This window comes from Rutidosis leptorrhynchoides, chromosome 4 (assembly GCF_046630445.1).
Source record: "Rutidosis leptorrhynchoides isolate AG116_Rl617_1_P2 chromosome 4, CSIRO_AGI_Rlap_v1, whole genome shotgun sequence".
Taxonomy (NCBI): Eukaryota; Viridiplantae; Streptophyta; class Magnoliopsida; order Asterales; family Asteraceae; genus Rutidosis; species Rutidosis leptorrhynchoides.
This window is the reverse complement of record NC_092336.1, coordinates 569,151,971-569,177,366: the sequence shown is the minus strand read 5'-3', so window position 1 is coordinate 569,177,366 and position 25,396 is coordinate 569,151,971. Positions and strand designations below refer to the sequence as shown.

The 25,396-nt window shown below is 33.7% G+C and overlaps 2 protein-coding genes across 2 annotated transcripts; one reads left to right on the top strand and one right to left on the bottom strand.

Annotated features, from left to right (window-relative positions):
* The first annotated feature begins 12,014 nt into the window (after positions 1-12,014).
* On the top strand, positions 12,015-17,162 carry LOC139845384 (uncharacterized). Its single transcript, XM_071835646.1, has 12 exons — positions 12,015-12,169; positions 12,770-12,839; positions 12,935-13,158; positions 13,234-13,300; positions 13,555-13,739; positions 13,836-13,899; positions 14,358-14,804; positions 14,885-14,991; positions 15,267-15,502; positions 15,634-15,778; positions 16,658-16,788; positions 16,896-17,162. Exons 2-9 carry the CDS (start codon positions 12,791-12,793, stop codon positions 15,318-15,320), a joined length of 1,197 nt encoding a protein of 398 aa, XP_071691747.1. The 5' UTR covers positions 12,015-12,169; positions 12,770-12,790; the 3' UTR covers positions 15,321-15,502; positions 15,634-15,778; positions 16,658-16,788; positions 16,896-17,162.
* A 2,936-nt stretch (positions 17,163-20,098) lies between these two features.
* Positions 20,099-21,056, bottom strand: LOC139904640 (uncharacterized). Its single transcript, XM_071886573.1, has 2 exons — positions 20,592-21,056; positions 20,099-20,329 (listed from the first exon to the last, which is right to left on the bottom strand). The coding sequence occupies exons 1-2, from the start codon at positions 21,031-21,033 to the stop codon at positions 20,310-20,312; spliced, it is 462 nt and encodes a 153-aa protein (XP_071742674.1). The 5' UTR covers positions 21,034-21,056; the 3' UTR covers positions 20,099-20,309.
* Between the last annotated feature and the right edge of the window lie 4,340 nt (positions 21,057-25,396).

Genomic DNA, 25,396 nt, shown 5'->3' with positions numbered 1-25,396 from the left:
GAGAAACAACCTAAAATGCTTGAATTCATTTAAAATGGAATAAAGGAGAATAAAAAGGCAAAGAAAGAAACTAAGTGTGGGGAGAATGTACCAAGTTATTCAATTAAAAACTATCTATCACATATTTTTGTACAAGATTATTGCAGGTACTTTTGTTTTGGATGATACTAATCAGTTTTACCCGATTTACTATAATACTTTTGAAAGAAAGATGGATCTACACGATGAATCAATTCCATCATTTGAAGGAAGTAAAGTCTTCCGAAAAAGACACGCGCTTCTTGATTTAGGTCATGAAGTTGTCGTCCAGACCAGCTGTAGGTTGACGAAAAATCTAGAAAAGTCATCACTAAAATCAGCAGGAAATCCACGGACCTCAGCATCAAACAGGGTCGCCAAGTGGTCAGATTTATCCTAACCATGAGAAGGATTTATCTCATACAATGGGGGGCACCGTGCAAATTAGCTTGATAAGACTAATGAATCAAATCCCCAGAAAGGATAATCTCCTTAAAGATTAAAAATCAGCTTTTAAGACTGATATTACTCAATCCTAGAGATTGACCTTAAAGATTGAGAATTCAAACTCATGGAATTCAATGATATCTAAACTCGAGCTTGAACGAGAAAATATTTTGATCAAAATTAAAACCGATTTGTTTTCTGAAAACCCATTTTCAATGCGTTCATTACCATTGAACGTAAAATCCTGAGAATTCATCAGAATTCATTAGGTCACCTGAACCAAATCGGGTGTCAACCGTAAGAACGGTGGTTGCATAGCATGGTCGGAGACAGGACCTTGTGCCAGACCGAAAAATCAAAGGATGATCTTTACTATTGCTCCTACCAAGGATAGTACTAGCATTCGACACGTTAAAAGACCATAAATAGATGCATGTCATTAGATATTGCCTTAACAGTTTCATGTTCATCGCTTTCCTTTACAACCGAACGGTAGTTTACCGAAAGGTAATATACGGAACAAGTAAATTGGATGTGTGCTTTCCGATACCGGGATAGCAGTGGATTACACGAACCTAAAAGTTTTAGCCAAAATATTGATCCACAAACATATTTTGCAACACCGATAGTGGGTCAAATCAGAAAACTTGTCTAGGGTAAAATCTAGCTTGAATTTTCAAAAGATCAAATGTTTTCATAAAGATCATATTTCCTAAAGTATCTAAATTTTTATAGTCATGTGGGACTGTAAACCGCCTTTCAAATGTGCACTTTGCTTTGGAAACCGAAAGTAAATCGGCTATTTGATTGCAAGTGTCGTTGACCTAAACCCAAGATAACTGTGGATGGCACAACCACCTTTAACCATGGTTCTATTGTTAATATCATTGTTTATACCGCTCTATCAAAATCACTGATGTACAAAGTGTGAAGAATAAAGAAGTGATTCGTGTGATGTATTATATTATTTCAAGACTGTATTGCTTGAGGACAAGCAACGCTCAAGTGTGGGGATATTGATAAGGCTAAAAAGGAACATATATTTCATAGCAAAATCCCCCAAGAAAGACAAGATTTTAGTTGCAATTGTTCCATTTTCGAGTAATATTCGTTTATTTTAAATAATTGCGAAGACAAAAGGCGAAAACGAAGATTTGAAGACGCAAAGGTCCAAAAAGCTAAAAAGTACAAGATACAATAAAAAAGGTTCAAATTATTGATGAGGAACGTCTAAAAACGACAAGAGTACAAGTTACAAAACGCAAAGTACACGATATAAAATAGTACGCAAGGACGTTCGAAAATCCGGAACCGACACATGAACCAACTTTCAACGCTCAACGCAACGGATCTGAAAGTACAAGTCAACTATGCACAAGAATATAATATAATATTTAAATAATTCATAATAAGAATAATATTAAATATTAAAAAGTTGTTAATTGAGCATAGTTCAGGGGTCATAAGTGAAAATTTCAATTTATCATTTGCCTATAAAAGGCCATCTAAATCGATGATTTAGATACACCTTTTCAATTCTCTTTCTTTGTAACATATATATTTATATTTATAATATTAATTTTAATTTTAAGTTTAATAATAATTTTGGGGTAGTGTAACAAATGTTTAACGGGTTTTAAGTCGGAACTCTGTCCGTGTAACGCTACGCTATAAATAATCATTGTAAGTTATGTTCTTCCTTTTTAAATTAATGTCTCGTAACTAAGTTATTATTATGCTTATTTAAAACGAAGTAATCATGATGTTGGGCTAATTACTAAAATTGGGTAATTGGGCTTTGTACCATAATTAAGGTTTGGGCAAAAGACCGACACTTGTGGAAATTGGACTATTGACTATTAATAGATGGGGGGTATTGTCTAATTGAGTGACAACTCATTGGAGTCTGTCGAACCTATCTTCAAATTAATTATCCTAATAATTAATAATGATTATGGTTGTCCTATTTAGTGACGTTCATATGGAATCTATTATAATCATTTAATTAATTATTCGGGTTGGGTAATTGATTATTCAAACTGATCAAGTGGGTAAATTAATATTCATATCTAATCTAAACAGGGGTAGATTACATACAGTGATAACTGGTGTAATTGTTGACAGAAGTGATAACTGCGTCACAGTTTAAATCCTTAATTAGTTGGAATATTTGACTTCGGGTATAAGGGTAATTTGACGAGGACACTCGCACTTTATATTTATGACCGATGGACTATTATGGATAAAAACCAAATAGGTATCAAATAAACCATGACAAAGGACAATTAACCCGAGTAACAATTAATTAAAATCAAAACGTCAAACATCATGATTACGGAAGTTTAAATAAGCATAATCCTTTTATTTCATATTCTATCGCAATTTTATTTATTGTTATTTTATTTATCGTCATTTATTTATTTTACGCACTTTAATTATTGTCATTTATCTTTACGCTTAAAAATATAAAATCGACAAACCGGTCATTAAACGGTAAAAACCCCCCTTTTATAATAATATTACTACTTATATATATATATATATATATATATATATATATATATATATATATATATATATATATATATATATATATATTTATATAAATATAGTTTTATAAAAATATAGTACGTAATCACTAGCTCCCTGTGGAACGAACCGGACTTACTAAAAACTACACTACTCTACGATTAGGTACACTGCCTATAGTGTTGTAGCAAGGTTTAGGTATATCCCATCCGTAAATTAATAAAACTTGTGTCATATTTTGTAGTATTTCCTAGTAAAAATAATACTATTTCGTACCCTCACGCTACATCATCAAGTGTCAACCTCGAGTCATAGGGTACATTAGTGAGTCTAGACTACAACCGGCATATAGACTTGAAGTAGGAATTACTTGACTACTTGTGCATTTATACTCGAACGTTTCTACTCATATCTACTCTTAATTCATCTTAATCTCATGTTGTTTAATTTGACTGACACGCCACCTTGACTTAGTGAAATAATGTCGAATGCACATATGAATTAGGGTAATATAATTTTCGGGATTATATTACGGTGACTCATATGAACGTTCCGACATTATGGCATAAAGAATTTAAGGCGAGTCAAGGAAAATTTTTCTCTCTATTCTTATTCCATATCATGATTAGTATTATTGAAAATACTAATCAACGCTATTCTTGTGTTTTGAAGGAACAATGCCTCCTCGCCGTGTGCCACGCCATGAGACTCCCGAACAAGCTCTTTAACGGATGATAGCCACCGCCGTGGATGCGGCCATGGCCGGTCACTCCTCCAACAACAACAATAATAACAACCACAACAACGACAATCAAGGGGCCGATAACTCAAGCGAAGGGTGCTCCTACAAAGCCTTCATGGGGTGCAAACTCACACTTTTGATGGGATCGGGGGACCGGTTACTCTCACTCGATGGTTCGAACAAACGGAGGCCGTCTTTAGCATAAGGGGTTGTCGGGACCAAGATAAGGTCAAATACTCCACTCACACTTTCACCGGTGTCGCCCTCACATGGTGGAACACCTATGTACAATCGGTGGGTACCGATGAAGCTCACACCCTCTCTTAGGCCGACTTAAGGGAAAAGATGATCGTCGAATATTTCCCTCGTGAAGAAACCTGAAGGCTCGAACAAGAGCTAAGAACTTTGAAAGCGGTCGAAAACGATCTCAAGGCCTACAATCAACGATTTTACGAACTAGCCTTGATGTGCCCAAACCTTGTGAACCCCGAAGCTTTAAGGGTTGAACTTTACATGGATGGTCTTCCAAAGAGCATCAAACATGGGGTAATGTCATCCAAACCCACTAATCATCAAGAAGCTTTGAACATGGCCCGCAAGTTGATAGAAACGGTGGACGAAATTGTAGTGCCGGCACCTAAAGCCGAGGATAAGTCGGGTAACAACAAAAGAAAATGGGAAGCCCCCCAATCAAGCAACAACAACTTTGCCAAGAAGCCTTACACCTCCGACGGCAAGAAAGGTTATGCCGGAAACCTACCTCTTTGCAACAAATGCAACAAGCACCACTTTGGTGAATGTGGCAAGCTAATTTGCCATCGGTGCCAAGGAGTTGGTCATAAGTCAAACGAATGTAAAAGTGTCGCCCCCATTGCTCGAAAGGGGCCCAATGCACCAAAAACGGGCACTTGTTACGAATGTGACCAAACGGGCCATTATAGAAATGCATGCCCGAAGAAGAAAGATAACCCCAATACGCGCGGCCGAGCTTTCAACATCAACACCGAGGAAGCCCGAGATGACAATGAATTAGTCACATGTACGTTTCTTCTCAACAACACTTATGTTACTTGTTTATTCGATTCGGGTGCCGATAAATGCTTTGTATCCAAGACTTTGATTCATTCTTTTAGCACTCCACCACTCCCACTAGATACCACTTATACCATTGAAGTGGCCAACGGAAAACTATTGAGTGCCGACACATATTACCGGGGGTGTACGTTAAATATTTTGGGTAATGAGTTTGAAATTGACTTGATACCCATGGAACTAGGAAGCTTAGATGTAATAATCGGTATGAATTGGTTAGCCAAAACAAAATCTCACAACCTTTGTGATCTTAACGCAATCCGAATTCCTATCGAGAATGGTGAACCCTTGATTGTTTATGGCGATAAGAGTTGCACCGGACTCAACCTTGATTCGTGCCTTAAAGTTAGAAAACTACTCCGTAAGGGTTGTTTTGCAATCCTTGCCCATGTTAAGAAAGTCGAGTCCGATGAGAAGCATATCGATGATGTGCCAATTGTTAGTGACTTTTCTGATGTATTTCCCGACGAATTGCCGGGTCTTCCACCTCATCGACCGGTTGAATTCCAAATCGATCTTGTTCCGGGAGCCGCACCCGTAGCACTGCACCATATAGACTCGCTCCATCCGAAATGTAAGAATTGCAAAGTCAAATTCAAGAACTACTTGATCGTGGTTTTATCCAACCTAGCCATTCACCTTGGGGCGCTCCGGTTTTATTCGTTAAGAAGAAAGATGGATCCCTACGAATGTGCATTGACTATCGGGAACTAAACAAATTGACGGTTAAGAACCGATATCCTCTTCCTCGCATCGATGACCTATTTGATCAACTACAAGGGTCTTGTGTATATTCGAAAATCGACCTCCGCTCGGGTTATCATCAATTAAGGGTTAAGGGGGAAGATGTCTCCAAAACCGCTTTCTGGACTCGTTATGGTAGTTATGAATTCCTTATCATGCCATTTGGTCTCACTAACGCACCGGCGGTGTTCATGGACCTTATAAACTGCGTGTGCAAACCGTATCTCGATAAATTCGTCATTGTGTTCATCGATGACATCTTGGTCTATTCTAAAAGCGAAGAAGAGCACGAACAACATCTCCGACTTGTGCTTGAACTCTTGAGACAAGAACGACTCTATGCCAAATTCTCCAAGTGTGAATTTTGGTTGAAGGAAGTTCAATTTCTTGGTCATGTTGTAAGTGATCAAGGTATTAAAGTCGATCCAACAAAAATTGAAGCCATTAGTAAATGGGAGACTCCTACTACTCCTACTCACATTCGTCAATTTTTGGGTCTCGCCGGATACTACCGTAGATTCATCAAGGATTTCTCTTTGGTTGCTCGACCTCTAACCGCGTTAACTCACAAGGGAAAGAAATTCATTTGGTCAACCGAACAAGAATCCGCATTTCAAATCTTGAAGACAAAGCTAACCACCGCCCCTATCTTGTCACTTCCCGAAGGCAATGATGATTTTGTTGTATATTGCGATGCCTCGAAACATGGTTTTGGGTGCATATTGATGCAACGAAAGAAAGTCATTGCTTATGCCTCTCGACAAATCAAAATTCATGAACGAAACTACACGACACATGATCTCAAACTCGGAGCCGTTGTCTTTGCACTTAAAATGTGGAGACACTATCTTTATGAAACCAAAAGTACCATCTTCACCGATCACAAAAGCCTTCAACACATCTTCTATCAAAAGCAACTAAACATGAGACAATGACGGTGGATTGAAACTTTAAACGATTATGATTGTGAGCTTCGTTACCATCTGGGAAAGGCAAACGTAGTAGCCGATGCCTTGAGTCAAAAAGAAAGAGTTGTGCCTCTTCATGTTCGAGCTTTAAACATCACCATTCACACCAATCTAAATAGTCAAATTCGTGTAGCCCAAGACGAGGCTCTCAAGGATAAAAACATCTCTCTCGAACACTTGAACGTCCTCACCTCTCGATTTGAAGTTAAAGAAACCGGACTCCGATATTTCGCCGGAAGAATTTGGGTGCCTAGTTATGGGGACTTGCGAAGCCTTATTTTAGACGAAGCCCATAAGTTACGATACTCGATTCACCCCGGTGCCAATAAGATGTACCATGACCTTAAAGAACAATATTGGTGGCCGAACATTAAAAAGGACGTTGCTACTTATGTTGGAAAGTGCCTAACTTGCTCCAAAGTCAAAGCCGAACATCAAAGACCGTCCGGACTACTTCAACAACCCGAAATCCCACAATGGAAGTGGGAAAGGATAACGATGGATTTTATCACCAAACTACCAAAGACGGTTGGCGGTTATGATACTATTTGGGTTATTATTGACCGTCTCACCAAATCCGCGCATTTCCTAGCCATGAAGGAAACCGACAACATGGAGAAACTCGCACAACTTTACATTAAAGAAATCGTAGCCCGACACTGTGTACCCTTATCGATTATCTCCGACCGAGATGGCCGTTTTGTTTCTAGATTTTGGCGTACTTTACAAGAAGCGTTGGGAACACGTTTAGACATGAGCACCGCATACCATCCGCAAACCGACGGAAAAAGCGAACGCATAATTCAAACCTTGGAAGACATGCTGCGAGCTTAAGTTGTCAACTTTGGAAAAGCTTGGGATAAGCACTTGCCTCTCGCCGAATTCTCCTACAATAATAGTTATCATGCGAGTATTAACTTCGCACTATTCGAAGCTTTATATGACTGAAAATGTCGTTCACCTCTTTGTTGAGCCGAAGTAGGCGACACACAAATCACCGGACCCGAACTCATTCATGAAACAACCGAGAAAATCGTTCAAATCCGATATAGGCTTAGGACGGCCCGAAGTCATCAAAAGAGCTATACCGATAAACGACGCAACGACCTCGAATTTCAAGTCAGTGATCGCGTAATGTTAAAAGTCGCACCTTGGAAAGGTGTAATCCATTTTGGGAAACGCGAGAAGCTAAATCCGCGGTATATTGGTCCTTTCGAAATCTTGGAGCGTATTGGAACCGTTGCTTATCGTTTAGATCTTCCATCTCAATTAAGCTCTGTTCATCCTACCTTCCATGTATCTAACTTGAAAAAGTGTCTTGCCGAACCCGATATCGTCATCCCTCTCGAGGAACTTACTATTGATGACAAACTTCATTTTGTGGAAGAACCTGTTGAAATTGTGGACACCTCCGTCAAGACGTTGAAACAAAGCCGAGTCCCGATTGTCAAGGTTCGTTGGAATGCCAAAAGAGGACCCGAGTTTACTTGGGAAAGGCAAAATCAAATGCAAAAGAAATACCCTCAATTGTTCCCGGTTCCGGAAACACAAGATTTTGAGGAAGAAACAACGACTACTACGCCTACTTAAATTTCGGGACGAAATTTCTTTTAAGGAGTAGGTAATGTAACATCTCGCCTTTTTCCGTTTACTTTTCCGTTTAATTATTTAAAGTCCGTTATATGATTATAACATCCTTCGTTAATACGCGTTTTAAAAATATCTCGTTTAGGTAATTCACGCAACCGCAACCGAACTCGAGGGACTAGTTTCGCCAAGGGAGCAAAGATGTGACTAGCTTTTGACTAGTCAACACCCATCTCCTTTCATTTCTATTTTCCATTTCCATTTTCTTTTAACACTTTCACATTTTCTTTCAATTCTCCATTACAAAGATTCATCATCCAAATCAAATCTAGCAAGCTTCAATCCAAACAAATTACATATTTGGAATCCTTGCAACTTCCTCTTCGATTCCATACCGATTTCATTACATTTGGGTAACTTTCTAAAATCACTAGATTTCGTGTTCTTGATGTTTTTAACTTATAAAGTTGTTAATTAGTGTCTATGGCTCAAGTCTAACATGAATATATGATTTATATGTTCGATCTTGTTATTTTTAGTAACTAGCATGAACTTGAAAGTTTGGTGTGTTTGATTGATGATTTGGTTGCTTAAATGTTGTTGTTATGATAAAGTGCAAGTATTAAATGTGTTCCTAGTATCACTAACTTCAATTTGATGTGTAGGTTGCTTTAGAAAACTTCATGAACTTGATTAGTGATTTTGGTGGATTTAGGTTAGGGTTTGATGAACTTGAAATGAACCTTTGATGCTTTGAATGACATGAGATGTTATTAGTAAGTGTTTAGTTGTATTGTATGTTTAATTATCTTCGAAACGGCGTATCACATGTGTGCATTTAATTCCCGAATCATGATTGTGCATTTATGAACTTGAACATTAATGATGAGCATTAATTGAGCATTTAATTTGGAAAGTCGGTTGTTGCAAATGATGTTTTCGATTGGTGAATTGTGGTTAGTTGTATTCCTTGTCAAAATACCTTTCCAACGATATAAGATACGCTTTTTAAGTGTTTAAAAATTGTAAATTATGTTTGTTTGAAGTTTGGCTCGTTTGGAACACTTGAAAACTGCCAGACTTGCTGAACCGAGAAACGGAGCGGCGCACCAAAACCCCGCGCGGCGCGCCATTCTGGACTGTCCCAAATTCTTTTGATTTTCACGTTTTCACCCCCGCTTACTCGTAACTCCGATTAACATGAAACTTGGCCGACATGCTTATATATACTTTCTCATCATGAAAAAATTGTCGGATACCCGACCCGACCCCGTTGACTTTGACTTTGACCAAAGTTTGACTTTTGTCAAACTTAACCAAATATTTATGCGATCGTTCTAACATGCTTCTATACTTGTATCTTGCATGGAACTTGACAATTTGATCCACATGCTATGTAATCGAGTCGTAACGAGCCATATGACTAATTGAACACTTTGACCGACCGTGTTTACCGATATTGATACAAACCTATTTGTTTAGGTCAAGACTAGCATTCGTTTCTTGCACACGTTTACTTGTTGAAGCACTTATACCTACGTGTACACAAGGTGAGATCATAGTCCCACTTTTACTCTTTTTGAACTTACATTTGGGATGAGAAAACATAAACGTTTCTTTTTACTAAGTGAACACAAGTACAGGAAAACAAACATTCTACATACGAGTTTGAACAAAAATCCTCAATTCGATTATCATTAGTTACACTTGCCGGGTGTAAGCGAGAACTTATGTTATATGGCCATATGGGTTTGACAAACCCTCATTCAAACGGTTCGCTACCGTTTACGAATGGAATATATTTTCGAGAAACAGTGTATGTTCTAACACTATTGTGATGGGGTTCTATGGAAGGAATGTTAAGCATTGATAATTGGGTACTCGTGAAACAAACTTTTGGAATGTATTACTATTATATCAATGTTACAAATCTTGTGGTTCACTTGTACTTACTTACTTAAACCTATGATTTCACCAACGTTTTCGTTGACAGATTTCTATGTTTTTCTCAGGTCCTTGAACGTTTTGTGATACATGCTTCCGCTCATTACTTTAGATACTTGCTTGGATGTCGAGTATACATGCATACATGGAGCGTCTTTTGGCTACTTTCAAATTATGTCGCATATGTTTCAATTGTACTTTAAACTTTGTTATGTAACTAGTTGTCGAACTACTTTGTAAACCTTGAAACATCTTTACTTTTGAAATGAATGCGACATACTTTTGGTCAAACGTTGTTTTAAAGACTTATGACCACGTAACGGGACCTAAGTAGACGGCGCCGTCAATGACGATTTTGTCGGGTCGTTACAATTCTAACCCTTAAAGTTATGATATGGTTTCATTTAGGTCCCTAGTTAACGGATTGAGTTAACGGCAGTTAACCATGAGGACCTAAATGAAACCATATCATTACTTTAAAGGTTATGATGAAACAAAAATACTGTAGGGACAAGAATGAAACAAAAATACTATAGGGACAAGATGAAACAAAAATACTTTAGGGACAGTGATGAAAAAAAGGTAAAACTTTAAAAACCAACGGCGTAATTAAGTCAAGCGGGAACGACATTTTAGGGAATAAATAACAATTACTCCGTACTTACTTATATACGGGGATGTAACCGTACAGGTGCATGGGTGGTGTTTGGGCTGTTACAGGTGGTTGGCTCTTTACTTGCGCAACAACTCCCACCTGACATACCTTTTGAGTTCTTTTTGTCAATGTCTTTCGACTCAATTATTTGAGGCAACAACAAGCGTCGATTTATTGGCGACTTGACTGCCGCTTAGAGCCTGGATTGAATCTCAGGCATGCTTAAAAATCCATGAAAATTTGATTCTACCATCTTCCATGGCATCCTGTTTTTATTTTTATTTTATTTATTTATATATATTTATTTTTTTATTTTTATTATTTTTTTGGCCGAAGGTCCTCACAGAAGCAATCTCTCTACTTCAGGGTAGAGAGATTGCTTCAGTGAGGACCTCCTCCCAAAAAAATAATAAAAATAAAACAAAATAAATATAAATAAATAAAATAAATAATAAATAAAAATAAAAATAAGACGTCATGGACATGGTTGAATCAAATTTCATGGGTTTTTAAGTCTGTCTAGGATTCAATCTAGGCTCTAAGCGGCAGTCAAATCGCCAATAAATCGACGATTGCTGTTGCCTCAAATAATAAAGCCGAAAGACATTGACAAAAAGAACTCAAAAGGCATGCCATGTGAGAGTTGTTGTGCAAGCAAAGAGGCAACCACCCGTAACAAACCAAATACCAATCATGCACATTTACGGTTGATATCCCCTTATATAAGTAAGTATAGAGTAATTGTTATTTATTTCTCTAAACTGTCGTTCCCGCTTGACTTAATTACGCCCTTGGTCCCTAAAGTATTTTTGTTTCATCCTTGCCCCTATAGTATTTTTGTTTCATCCTTGTTCTTAAAGTATTTTTGTTTCATTCTAACTTTTAAAGTAATGATATGGTTTCATTTAGGTCCCCATGATTAACTGCCGTTTACTCAATCCGTTAACTGAGGACCTAAATGAAATCATATCATAACTTTAAGGGTTAGGATGAAACAAAAATACTTTAAGGACAAGAATGAAAAAAAATAAAATTTTAGGGACCAAGGGCTTAATTAAGTTTTTTTACTTTGGTAGATATAAATTTTGCAGATATATTATTGTCAAACCAACCAATTATATGTATTGATAAAAAAAAATAAAAATTTGGGCGGTGCTTGGGCCTAAGTTACTGGATCCCTGGAGAGTTGGACCCCGTATAAAACATTAACATATGTCATCAGCCGACACTCGAAACAATGACCTCCTCCTTACTTTAGGTTAAACGTCTCTTTTATCCTTTACCACTAGGGCAAACAACCCTATTCTTTTATTTCAATATCAAAATAAAATACTCAATTGGTGCTAGTTCTCCCTCTGCAACCGTCACCGAGCCAGAGGTTTTCAATATTATCATCTTATCTCTTCACATCCTGGGTTTATTTCTCCTTTCAGGACTTAAAAGGTAAGTAATTGTATCTGTATTTGTTAAAAGTTTTCGACTTTACAAGTTTTTTTCATACAGATAATTACGTATATGGACTGTGTTAATTTCTGCTGAAATGCACTTCTTGTCCAACCCGATCTTCAAGAATCTTTACGTTGGGGTTTTATGATTAATTGCAATTTTTACGCACTCTCGATGATTTGATTTTGCCCACCGGTCAACACTGTTGATAAGCTGTTTGATAATTTCACGTGCCACTTTTTGAGTGGTTTAGCTGAAACCCCCGTTTTTTTTATAACCGGCCGAAAAATCGTCTAGAAAGGTAAAAAAGTGTTGGACATGGTTGACTTAAGTAATTTTCCATTTGTTCATATGTTGTTGATTGTATGTGAACAATTTGTTTGATGAAATACTTGAAACAAGTTTCATATTAATAGTGCATATCAAGTGTTTGATGAAATGCCTAAGCACAATTTTTCTTGTTTTATCATTGTTTTGACAGTTCGTAGTGTATGGTTAAATTTACATTTGCTTTTATGTTGGTACATTGTGAAGGCCTACATATTTAAAAGTGACATGCTGTTCACAGTTAATAATATATTTTTCGTTTGATTTCAGATATTCTTGTACCTTTTCAGTATGGATCTTGATTTTGATGATTTGATTTCAAGTGACGCTGCAATTAATGGTATATAAATCTATCTTTTTTCTCTTCTTCTCTCTACTATCTTCATTTGATACTTCAAAGTTCATTCATTGTTTAAATTGATTGTTTTATTGCAGCAAAAGCCAGTAAAAAGTTTCAACCCTTAGCTAAACCCAAACCCAAACCAAAACCCAAAACACTCCCCGAACCAAAATCCGTACCCACCCCATTAAAACAGCTTGTTGAGGCTACTGCAACTGCAAATAATGAGCCTATAGGCAGGATTGAAGAGGAACAGATTGAAAATGATGTCAATATTCATGATCATCGACAGTCTTCTGATAATAAATCACAGGAAGAGGTGGGTAAATATTATATAATGTTTTCATGTTTTTGCTGACCATGTTTATCTAATTTTTTTTAGAATTGTACACAGAATGCTGAATCGTTTCCTGCATCGGAATCGCTTAATGAATTACAACACGAATCTAGAATGGCAACAGGTTAGTTAAGCTAGTAAATTGCACTATTTCTGCTAAATATAGTTAAACGAGATAATATATTAATATATTATTATATCTCCCTTATCAGTGTATGGATCACTGCTTTTCAACATCCAATGTTGTGATATATCTCGTATATTATATTGCATTATTGTTGGTCTTATTATCTCAATATTTAACAATATTTAATTTATATTTTGCTTCCTTGAGAAATGTAAATATATGGTTAACGATTTTACATTCTGTTTATGCAGAGAATGCATCATTACACTCAGAAACACCAAATGTTGATGTATCTATGGATGGGAATCTGGGAGAAACGGGACCCGTAGAACGTGATTTCATCAATGATATCGATTCTTGCACGAACTTAGAAAGTCGTGTACAGGTAGATCCGTTGACAGGGGAGGAAGCTACCATTTATAATGACAATTTAAAGGTGAAATTTAAGTTATTTTTATTTGTTTTTACTTAAGAAAACCATGTTAATTATCTTTGCTACAGGCTAATTACTATATAACGTCTTCAAATTTAGGATCCAGAAAGCTCATCTATGTGGGAATCTCTTGACATTATGTCCGAGTCAAAAACTCGATCAGGTATATCCACATGCTACATCTATGTAGAGATTACAAGTGTGACCCATTTACATACGAAATAGTGTGGTTTATGCTCTTTCTCTAGCTGACCAAACATGTGGTCAAACGAATTAAAACGGAGCAAAAGTTATATACTTTAAAACATAAAACCTTCTATATAGTTTTAACTGTACCTGGGACCCTTTGTCATGGTTTCGAAAGATTACTGCTTGGTTTACCTCTGTCCCAGTTCAATCGTCCTGTTTTGTGTAGGGAGGTCTTTTCTTTCTGACTTTGACTTTAAATATTATTCAATAAAATCTATATCAATGGATTGGATTTTTAATATAATTTTACCAGTATAATGTTCATCAAGTAATAACACACAAAAAATAGCTTAGAGTCAAAGTTGAAACAAGACAATTGAACTGGGACGGGGGAGTATTTAATAATTGCTTACTCTGGTGAATTCTGTATAGGAACAAAGCTTGGAAAATTTAAGCCAAAGCCGAATGCACAAACTCGTAAAGTGGATCAGATTGCTAAAACTACTACTGAGACAATATCTGAATTTAACGTGATCGAAGATTCAACAAATCCGACTGAAGTTTCTCAAGTTAATCTCGAGAATCAAGCCGGTAGATCCTCAAAGAGATTAAGAAAGAAATCCAATAAGGCATTTGAGCTTGTAGACGAGCCTGATGATGACATCACCAATGATGCCGTTGTACTTGGAAACGAAGACAATAATTGTGGACCGGAAATTGAACCAGTTAGTGAAATAGAGAGTAATAAGTCAAAGAAACTGGTTACTGAGAAGGTGAAAAAGGTTAGAAAGCGTAAAAAAGCCGATGAAGATACAGGTGGCTTGAATGAAGCACCCAAAAAGAAGTTTCGTCACTCGACTAAACGAAATAGGAGACCAGGTAATATTATCATTTAGAATGTTAAAAGTGGTTTTAAGTACAAATATGACCATTATTAAGTATTTATTTATTTCTTTCAGTGAACCCGGAAATGCTAAAAATACCCGAGGAAGAACGTGAAATGCAAATGACCAATTTTGTCTTGATGGATATAATCAGGTTTAGAGAGCATACGGAGCGGATTGAGGTACGTAACCTAATTATCATGTTTTTTTTATTGTTCCATACTTTTTAGATCAATCACATGATAAGTTATTATTACACTGATAAACATATCATATTATACTTAAGCTATTACATTGTCTTTTAGCATTAAGTGTTAAATTTTGTTTTTGCTGTTTATTTACATACATCAAAGACCATTTATAAAATAGAACATAAAAGGCATATAATAACATTCAAGTGTTGCTATGTATTGGTTTATGATTTTTTTTTTTTTCTTTTTCTTTTTTGTTGTTGCAGAAAAAGGCCGCATCAACATTTACGATGGATCCAAGGTACTCAAGTTCAGCATGATTAATTTGAGATATATACAAATGTATCATCATTATATCTCATGTTGTATCCCCTGTAATTAATGGTGTTGCAGCTCTAGTGGTATTTCGAACGATAATAAAACCAACTATAATTATCATACCTACACAAAACCACCAACAAGAGTGAAATGGTCAAAACAAGATACCGAACTTTTCTTCGAGGTATTCTATTGCATGTATTCTTGATTCATTTATGCTTTGCAGTCCTTCTCATTTTGAAGTTATTTTGGGGTCTTGTGATTAAGTATTTTTTTTAAGTTAATTAATTACTAATTTGTTCTTTCAAACTTCAGGCTGTACATCAGTTTGGGTCAGATCTATCAATGATAAAAGAATGTTTCCCCGGGCGGACTCGCTCGCAGATAAAATTGAAGTACAAAAAGGAAGAACGACAACAACCTTTAAGGCTTACTGATGCTCTAACCACTCGTGCTAAAGGTAACATCCTGATCTAATTACACTAATTTCATGTATTTAACTCACAAATGTTTAATCTTTTGTGATTTTTTGCTAATTGGTTTATGCAAGTATCTTATTTATTACATAATATATCGCCTATTATTTTATCCTAAGCTTGTATATTTATATGTTTACAATATTGTAGTTGTTAAAATGTTTAGATTGGGAAAAGAAAGAGAATGCAAGTTAGGATTAGGAAAATACTAATACTCATCTTGAAATATTACATATACGAAGATATGTGTAATTGTGCATGGAAAATGAGAGAAATGTCTTATTGATGAGGATGAATACACTTCAAAATTACTATTGGAAGTGTTGTAATATCTCCTCATGTCACGAAACCATAAGGTTGAATGCTTTATATAAACTTGCAAATAAATTTAAAAAAAATTATATGTACATATATTACAAAACCATAAACATATACTTTAACATAGTTGTCTGAAAACATAACATGACCGTTTATTTGTTCATAAACTCTATAATTCCAGTTTAAATTTAAATTCATATTAAAATGATGACCAATTTTAACTTTGACCAACAAAATTTGATTTTGACCCATTAACCGACCTTGACCGATTAATTAAATGGATTTTGAAAAATAGGATTGGTTTGTTCTTAAAAAAGAGTAATCGGGGGGTTTTTAACAACATTTAGTATGATGAATGGGAAATTTTATTTTGATTTTGAAGTATCTTTTTTTGTTACAACTATAAAAATACCTCTGTGATTCACATACATGCAAATTAAGCTTAGGGAAGTTGAATTCAATTTTAAATGCACATAATGTTTTGGTTTCTTATCCTTTTAATCATGTACCATTGCTTATTCTATTATGTTATTCATTTTTTTCAGGTCATACATATTTTGAAGAAGTAATTGAACGGCTAAAACAAGCTCAGGGAGAAGATTCTGAAAATGATGACCCTGATAATCTGATAGAAGAGGATGACGAGGAAGGTTTGCCTACTCATGAAACAACCAAGGTATTTAAAATGTTTCTCAAACATCGTTTGTACCTGTAATATTATAATATCTAATGGACTGCAAATTGTTGCATTCTAATGGAAGAACGAACGTGTTGGTTTTACAGGAGGATGCAGATAAAGCGAAACCTGTACAGTCGGAAAAAGAAATTAAAGATGATGTTCCGGCTGCAGCTGCTGAGAGTCCAACCAAGTCTGATGATAGTGAAGATGACATGTTTAGATGGAGTCAGTATAAAAGTGAATTATAATAATAATTATTATTAAAATTCTAAAACATTATCTTGACTTGCTCCAGGTTTTGTTTTCATGCTATTATATTTTATTATAACATATATTCATTCGGAGAAATTTATGATTAGTATCTTTGCCATTTGGAGAAATTTATGAATAGTACCTTTGCCATTGAATTTTACGATTTTTTGAGTGCATAAATAGTTATAGTTGTATAACTTTAGACAAATGCATTGGTGGCCAAATGGTTTGGTGTGTGATTTTGCAAGCGGGTGGTCGCGGGTTTGATTCTCTGTTGGGGGTTTGATTTTTTTGGTTTTTTTTAAGAAGTACGAATTTGTCTACATGTATACTTGGTTTCTATATATATTATATATTTATATATTACTTATATAAAAAAGAGAAATTTTTAGCTTATTTATCAACAAAATCAAATTTAAAGGGATTAATGACATTTGTAATTTACACTTGTCATTATCAACAACTTTATTAAATAAATTGAGTTAATGGATAGATTTATTTATTTATTAAATAATTAAATTAAATTAGTTAATACGTACTGTAGTTAATAAGGATATCACGTGAAGCTTCATAACTCAATCTCTTTTTTATTCAAAGGATGTAATCAAGTTTTATCATAAACTAATGCATCGTAATTAAAAAATAGGAATCAGTTACGATAATCAAAAATGACGATCTTCTCTCCAACCCTTTGTTCTCTGGAAAAATTCAAGCGGCGATGATCTTATCTTCAACATCAAACAAGAGTAACACAAATTCAAGCCTAACAGATTGACAGATTATTTTCTTGCATTTTTCAATTGATTGAATTTCTTGATTTTATAAATATTTTTCATATTATATTTAATTGATTTACTAATTATGGTTGGTTTCTATAATTTTATAAATAAAAAGTCTTGCAAAATTTGTAGACTTACTTCTATCGGTGACCACCACAAACAACTCCATCCTTCAATATGTACCGTACTCATTTAAATTTCATTATTATTAATTGGCTTTTAAATTTATTGATATTTTGATGATATTAAGGGAAGGGTCAAATTGATTTTCTATTGTTTCACAATGGAATCACTTTTGGTATGCTATTACTAACGGAATTCTTTGGTTCCTTTGCAATAGTAGGTTGAATATGGATGGTCAAATGTAAAAGTCAGCAGACGTAAACATAGAGCAGGGGCAGAAAGTTTTGTTCACGTTATGTTTGAGGGTATCTATTGAATGAGGTCTTCTTGTCACTCGTGTCAAGTATGAGAGTTTTGGGAGTCGTATTGTGATGAGGATTATATGAACTATAAAGTTTGCTCACAAATAATTTTTTTTGTTCATTTGCATTAAATAGTGATTTTAGAACTGATTATATGAATGAAAGTGGTATCAAGTGGTTTGATGTGTAATACTTATGTATAATAGGAGATGGCACATTCTTGCTTTACAAAATTTCAACGTACATTGTCAGATTAGCCAACTTTATTGAGTTAATACATGTTTTGATTCGGTAGCCTTATTTGGTAACACATCTAGATTGGCAAACTTTATTTGACCCAAGGCATTTGTAGTTAAATTATCTCCTTGAACCCTTTTTTGGTAGCCCCATTTGATTTTTTGGCTTACAAGGTTTTTTTGTTGTTGAGGTTTTGCGATTCGTGGGGCTACAGTCTGCAGAAGTAAACGACTTCATTAATTAATGTTATTATGTTAAGGATTCAATTATATGATTCAAAATGTAGGATGAATATAGCTTGTGTGGTGGCCAGATATTGAAGGAATTTGGTATGGAAATAGTCTGTCCAAAGTGTGGTAATATGTTATTATATATTACTATTTCTCATTTGGGGTGTTTGTTCATGATCCCTTTTAAACAAAAGTGAACTAATATAATTATATATAGGGGATATAGGGATTAATTCAAAACGAATTTTGATACTACTATCAAATCATTTTTTTATTAGAAAAATAATTTATATGAACTGTAATTCTTTGTAATACTCCACTAGATGATACTTCTATTACTACAAAATTACATGTCTTATACACTCAATTCACTATTGCAGCCTGCAGGTCCTTAGTAAGAGTAAGAACTAATTTGAAAAGGTTTTAAGCAGCCGTGCTCAAAACCTAGTTCTAAGAATATAACACAAGTGAATGGTTGGCTGGGTGGTTAGGCGCCTCACTTTGTTACCAGGTTATTGCCGGTTTGATAATCTGGAGAGAGATTTTTTTTTTTTTAAAAAGACAAAAATCTTACGGCCCCGTACCAGTGGCTACCCAAAAACTTTTTTTTTTCATGCATGGGAAAAACAAAACCTGTTCATTATTTTGAATCGAGGTTGACCACATAATTGTTTTTGTATCCCCTTTATATCTTCATTGTTTTTGTTTTGAATTTTTGATGAAGATCTTTTGAATATATACAATTCTTCTTTTTCGCCAAAAAAAAAAAAATATATTAATAATAATAATTGTTTTTGTACCCACTAAACTTTAATGACAAAAACTGTTCATCATTAAGTCATGTCAATTGTATTTTGATGATTAATGATTAATACGGAGTACATTTTATATCTGAAATTAATTATAATTTATGTTTTGTGAGTACTATTGTGTCTCAACTCTGAAGCATATGTTCTTTAGTTCTGTACTTCAGTAACTATTTTTGTTTAGAATGTATGTATGTGAAGGATAGGAACATGGTGTGATGGTGCCATGGTCGTTCTACATAATGCTCCTGGAATTTTCCAAGTAATCCCAAGGGAACAAACTCCAAAAAGCATGTATTATATAAATAAATATAAAATAAAATATAATAAAATATAATAAAATAAAATATAATATTAACATAATATATCATATCATATATGCTATTCATATTGAGATTGGAACAAGATCTAATTCTCATCATTTTATTATCACATCACATTTGTATAATAAGAAATGTTTTTTTATAAATTGAAAGCCGAATCATACGGAGTAATTGTTTGTTTTTATATAAACAAACTAATACTTTAAATGACTTGATATCATACAATAATTGAGACACAAAAGGGTTACAAACCTTCAACTGCAAATATTTATACAGAATACTGCAACAGTTAAATCACTAATCTACACACATTAATTTCTTAAACTAATACTAGCTTCCTAGAAATATTAATATTAGTTAACATAAAAAATGAAAAATACCCTTAAAAAGAGGAAAAAAAAATAACCCTTCACCCTCAATAGTTAATAAACTGCTTAATTCCTTAAAATTAATCTTCATGCATAAATCACTTATAACGATTGCTTCCTGCAAAAAAGAAATATTCAACATTAATATACCTGCATTTTTTTCTTTCTTCATTTGAATGACATTTTTATATTAATAGTTTCAAAATTTAAAAACACACGTGTTACTGATTGACATCATGTAGGTTACTTTGCAGTAACACATAAAAATCGACATTTTAATTGCATTAATGAAAAGAGAAGTAAAACTGTTAATAAAAGTTATAATTATATTTCAAAGATATAAAAGCATGCATGCTAATTAGGAGTAATTAATTAATTACCTGTGAAATTAGGACTGAAAAAACTAGGTTTGATCTTTGCTTCATCAATGGTTTCCAAGCCACCAACATTCTTTCCATTTTGACTTTTTCTCAACCCAAATTTTTCTTTCCACCAACCTGATGAATTCTTAGTGCTATTGAACATACCATGATGATGATGATGATCATCATCATCATCATCATGGCTTGCAAGAAGCTCATCTCTAAGTGTAATCACATTCTCTTTCAATGGTGACATTTTGCCTTTAAAAAAGACTTCATCTGCAGAGTTTGAAGAGAAAGTAGGAACCGAAAACTCGAAATCGGAAGAAACAGGAGCTTCTGTGTAAGTGTTGTTAATTTGATGGTGGTTTGAATCTATGAAATCATTTGAGAATGAAATTCTTGGGCCCATGTAACATCCTTGTTTTTCATTTTTTACTTGCATGTTTACGCATGCCATTGAAGATTTTGTGTTGTGTTCAATTATTGTTTTATTGGTTTAGAGGTTGTTTGGTTGGCCTGCTATTTATACACGATCAGTACGTGTATGTTTTTTCTTTATTTTATTAATTACTTTTGATAATTTTATATGAAAATTACCGACGGAATATGTTGGAAAAAGATTATACAAACATTATAACGTACACAAGGTATCTACTTTTTTTTTTACCCATTATATATCTAATTGCTTATTTATTCATTTCTTCATGTTTTAAAATGAGACATAATTATGGGTGTTCTTCGGCCAGTTTACAATTAGTTGTTTTAACCGGTTTCGGTAAACTGATTTTCATAAATTTTGAGAACTAATACGCGAACCAAATTAGTTAAAACCAATTAATCAATCCAACCAAATAAAAAATTAGGGTTTTTTAACAGCAAACACACATCTTTTTTATTCATGACGGGACGAACTCACAATTTCGAGGTTAGTAAATTGCCTTGACACCGCTGGAGCATAAGTCCTTCGGTAAAAAATAGGAATATTTGGTTCAGTTCACTATTAAATCAAATTAAAAACTCAAGAACTAACCGCTGATAAACACGATTGCTATATAAACTATAACATTACACTAGACATCTCGATTAATATATGTCAATTATTTGTATTTCTTCACACATGAAATTATATGCAATAGTAAATAGTTTTCATATTTTACATATTTATTTAGTAGTTTTGCTATATTAAAAACTAGAAGAATATAATAAAACATAATTATTGTACAAGTTTTATTTCTCATGTTAAAATCGTATTTTTATTTTAAATCAAAATCCATCCAATCACTTTAAAATTTAAAATTCAGGTGCCACCAAAAAACTGAACCAATTTAAAAATGTACCTAACCCATTTCATCCTAAATTATTTGGCTAGGCTAATTTTTCGGATTGAACCAAATGGACACCTCTAGACATAATGTAGTAATACACCAATAGTCCCTGTGATTTTCATTAAATTACACCATACCTTTATATTTTTAAAAGTACATCAATTGTGTATAATTTACAAAATATAAGAGTATTTGGTCTAATTTAATGAAACCAAATAAATAACAACCGTGCAATTCCAATCTATCAATAAGAATCAGTATAGTTAATAAAAGATAATGACAATTAGTATAATAATTTAATATAAATCACAATAACTATCGGCATAATTGACTTTTTGATCTATCGGTATAAGACCTTACAAATGAAAACACTACTACAAAAAAGGAGATTCGAGACCGGTTTTTTAGGCTTTCGAAACCGGTTTTAAAACCGGTTTGCTAAGGTAGGGGTTTATAAAGTTGAGACCGGTTTTAAAACCGGTTTCCAAACCTAACCTTCGAAACCGGTTTTCTTAAAAAAACAGGTTTCTATTCCGAACAAAAGAAACCTGTTTTTTTAGAAAACGGTTTCTATTCTTTCTTTTTTTCATAAAAAAAATTATATTGAAGATACAGTATCATGTTTTCTTTCTTCTTCATTCAAACAAAACACTTCATTTAAACAAAACACTTCTGAGATTTATTCATATCAACATTTAATTACATATCATTCACAATTCAGATTACATTTCATAAAAACAAAAACATTACATATTCAAAAGCTAATGTTTTACGTATCATCATCATCCTTCAACAAACTCATATCTTCTAATGATGTTCATTAACATAAATCAGTTGCAGATTCGTGATCCTCATTACTCTTTAAACATTCGTCAAGCATCATAAGTGATTAACAACAACAAATTCAGTTAAAATCAAATCGTATTCTTCATTTTTCAACAACATCAACTGATTTGGTAAGCAAAAAATTCAGTTAATATCAAATTGTGCTCTTCATGCATACACTCTTCAGTTTGATATTACTTTGTAACCATATGCCAAATCCACGATCTGCAATATCAACATACTATCAAATTAGTAATAAAATTGATAAAACTTAAATAATGAATAAAACAATAACAATAAAGAAAAATCATCTAGCTATGAAGGTTTTGAATTAGTAAATACAAGATGTAAGTGATTGTGGAGGGTAAAGTGTGGTTTTAATTTGGGTTGATGTGTTTGAATTTTCATCTCCCGCTCAAAAAAATATGCAGTCACTTTTTTGCATCGAGACCGGTTTTAACTAGAAAGGAGTTTCCAAAGTTAAACAATAGAAACCGGTTGTTTTAAAAAACAGGTTTGCAAAGTTGGAACCGGTTTTTTTAAAAAACCGGTTTCAAAAGTTAACTTTCGAGACCGATTTTTACAAAAAAACACCGGTTCCTTGTTTCCGCCAAAATTAGAACCGCTCTCGTTTTACCTTTGGAACCGGTTTTTTCTTTTTGATTAAAAAAGGGGTCTCGAAAAGGGGTTTGCATTCTCAAATTTGTAGTAGTGAAAGGAAGTTGTTGCATGATTACATAGATGATGAATACTTAGCATATTTTTGATGATAAAATCTAGCTACAAAGTATAAATATTTACGGAGTATATCTAAATATTTATTAATAAATTGTTAATGACAGCTTTAAAAGTTATCATTCAAAAATTAGGACATGTAACTTTTGTTTGTACATTTCAATAACCACTTACTTTTAAAAATAACTACTATTAAGTGTACTGTGACGACCCGGAGATTTCCGATCAAATTTAAACTTAACTCTTATTTGATTTCGTCACGATAAGCAAAGTCTGTAATGTTGAGTCTCAAAAATTTTGAACTGTTTCATATATCCAATTGACCTTCGACTATTTCCGACGATTCACGAACGATTAGTTGTAAATAGATATGTATATATTTAAATATATATATATATATATATATATATATATATATATATATATATATATATATATATATAATAATCGAAATATTATATGATTTAATTGTAAAAACTAAATTGAAAAATAATAAACGATATAATAAAATTGTTATTTAAAATGAATCTATATGTACAAATATATATAAAGTATATTAAAAAAATAAATAAATATTAAATGATTGTAATACTCGTTTAATGTTCTGATTGATATTAAGCAAACTAAATTCAAATTTATATGATTTTAAAATAAACGGTGATTCGAAAATGAGTTTTATAAATTTTAGGCTTATTAATAATATATTTAGAAGTTGTTTTTTAGATTTTAAAACTTTTTATATTTTACTTGGGGTTGGGAGTGAATAATTAATGTAATTTTTATTTAATAATTAATAACCAAATTTTATACCATAATGACCTAAATAAATAAAGATACTTAATTTAAAATTTTGGGATTTTTCCGAAGACTTTTATCCGCCACTGAATTCAAATAGTGCACGATACACAGTCCGTGAAAACTGTCGGTAGATGCAGTTAAAATTTGAGGCTGCTTACTGTTTTTATAACTCACATGATTTATTTTATATTATATTATAATATAATTATTATATTATATTACATATTCATATATCTATATATGATACATACATAGATAGATGACATTCGGGAACCACTCAACAACCCTTCTTGTTCTTCTTCTCCAACACCACCCTTGAACTCACTTAACCCACCTTATTTTATCTTTCTTTTTTCGCGTATAACCACCTTCGGTTACTACCACCAACCTACAATCACTACCGCCACCCTAACACCCTATCACCACCGTGAGTATTCTAACCTCTACTATGACCACCATAAACCATCACCATCTCTCTTTTCTCTTCCTTTCTTCTCCAAGAACCACCACTTTTTACATTGCCAAACCACCACCTCGTGCCTTTACCATATATTTTTTTTCTCTCGAATACTACAACTGGTTTCCTGTTTTCCTTGTCCAACCAAACCATGGAACCCATGTTTAGTATGGTTATAAATTGCTTCACCGTTTCTGTTTTTCTATCCCATTTCCATTTCTGTTAGAACGATGAAGTTGATAGTGATGATTGACGTTGATAATAATTTGAGGATGAGAACCATTATGATAGTATAATTCGATGATGAGGTTACTGGTACAGTCTATGTCTTTTTCATTGCTGTAGCTACTGGGTATGCTTTGTCTTCTAAAACAACTACAAAAGGATGATGAGGGGATGACTATGATGGTGACAGTCTAACACCTATAGATTGTTATTTTTTTTCTTCTTCTCACACCGGACTCCTTTGTAATGGCCATGTTCTTTTTAGTTGGGCCACGTTTCCATTGGGTATGAAAAGGTATCCAGCTATCGTTTTTTTATTTGAACCGTATGGATTTTGTTAACTTGGGCCGTATATATAGTTGGGCCGACGTTCAATTAAATTGTTGGGCCATGTTGTTTGTGTTGATGGGCCCTCCATTGTTTTGACCTGTGAACACAAAGAGTGATACATGTAA

Bases quoted from the DNA above. Each gene is read 5' to 3' on its own strand.
- LOC139845384 (XM_071835646.1), top strand. From the start codon at position 12,791: ATGGATCTTGATTTTGATGATTTGATTTCAAGTGACGCTGCAATTAAT. The intron at 13,740-13,835 runs GTGAAATTTAAG...CTTCAAATTTAG, and splicing joins TTTATAATGACAATTTAAAG to GATCCAGAAAGCTCATCTAT. The intron at 14,805-14,884 runs GTAATATTATCA...TATTTCTTTCAG, and splicing joins TAAACGAAATAGGAGACCAG to TGAACCCGGAAATGCTAAAA.
- LOC139904640 (XM_071886573.1), bottom strand. From the start codon at position 21,033: ATGGCATGCGTAAACATGCAAGTAAAAAATGAAAAACAAGGATGTTAC. The intron at 20,330-20,591 runs GTAATTAATTAA...TCTTTTTTGCAG, and splicing joins TTTCAGTCCTAATTTCACAG to GAAGCAATCGTTATAAGTGA.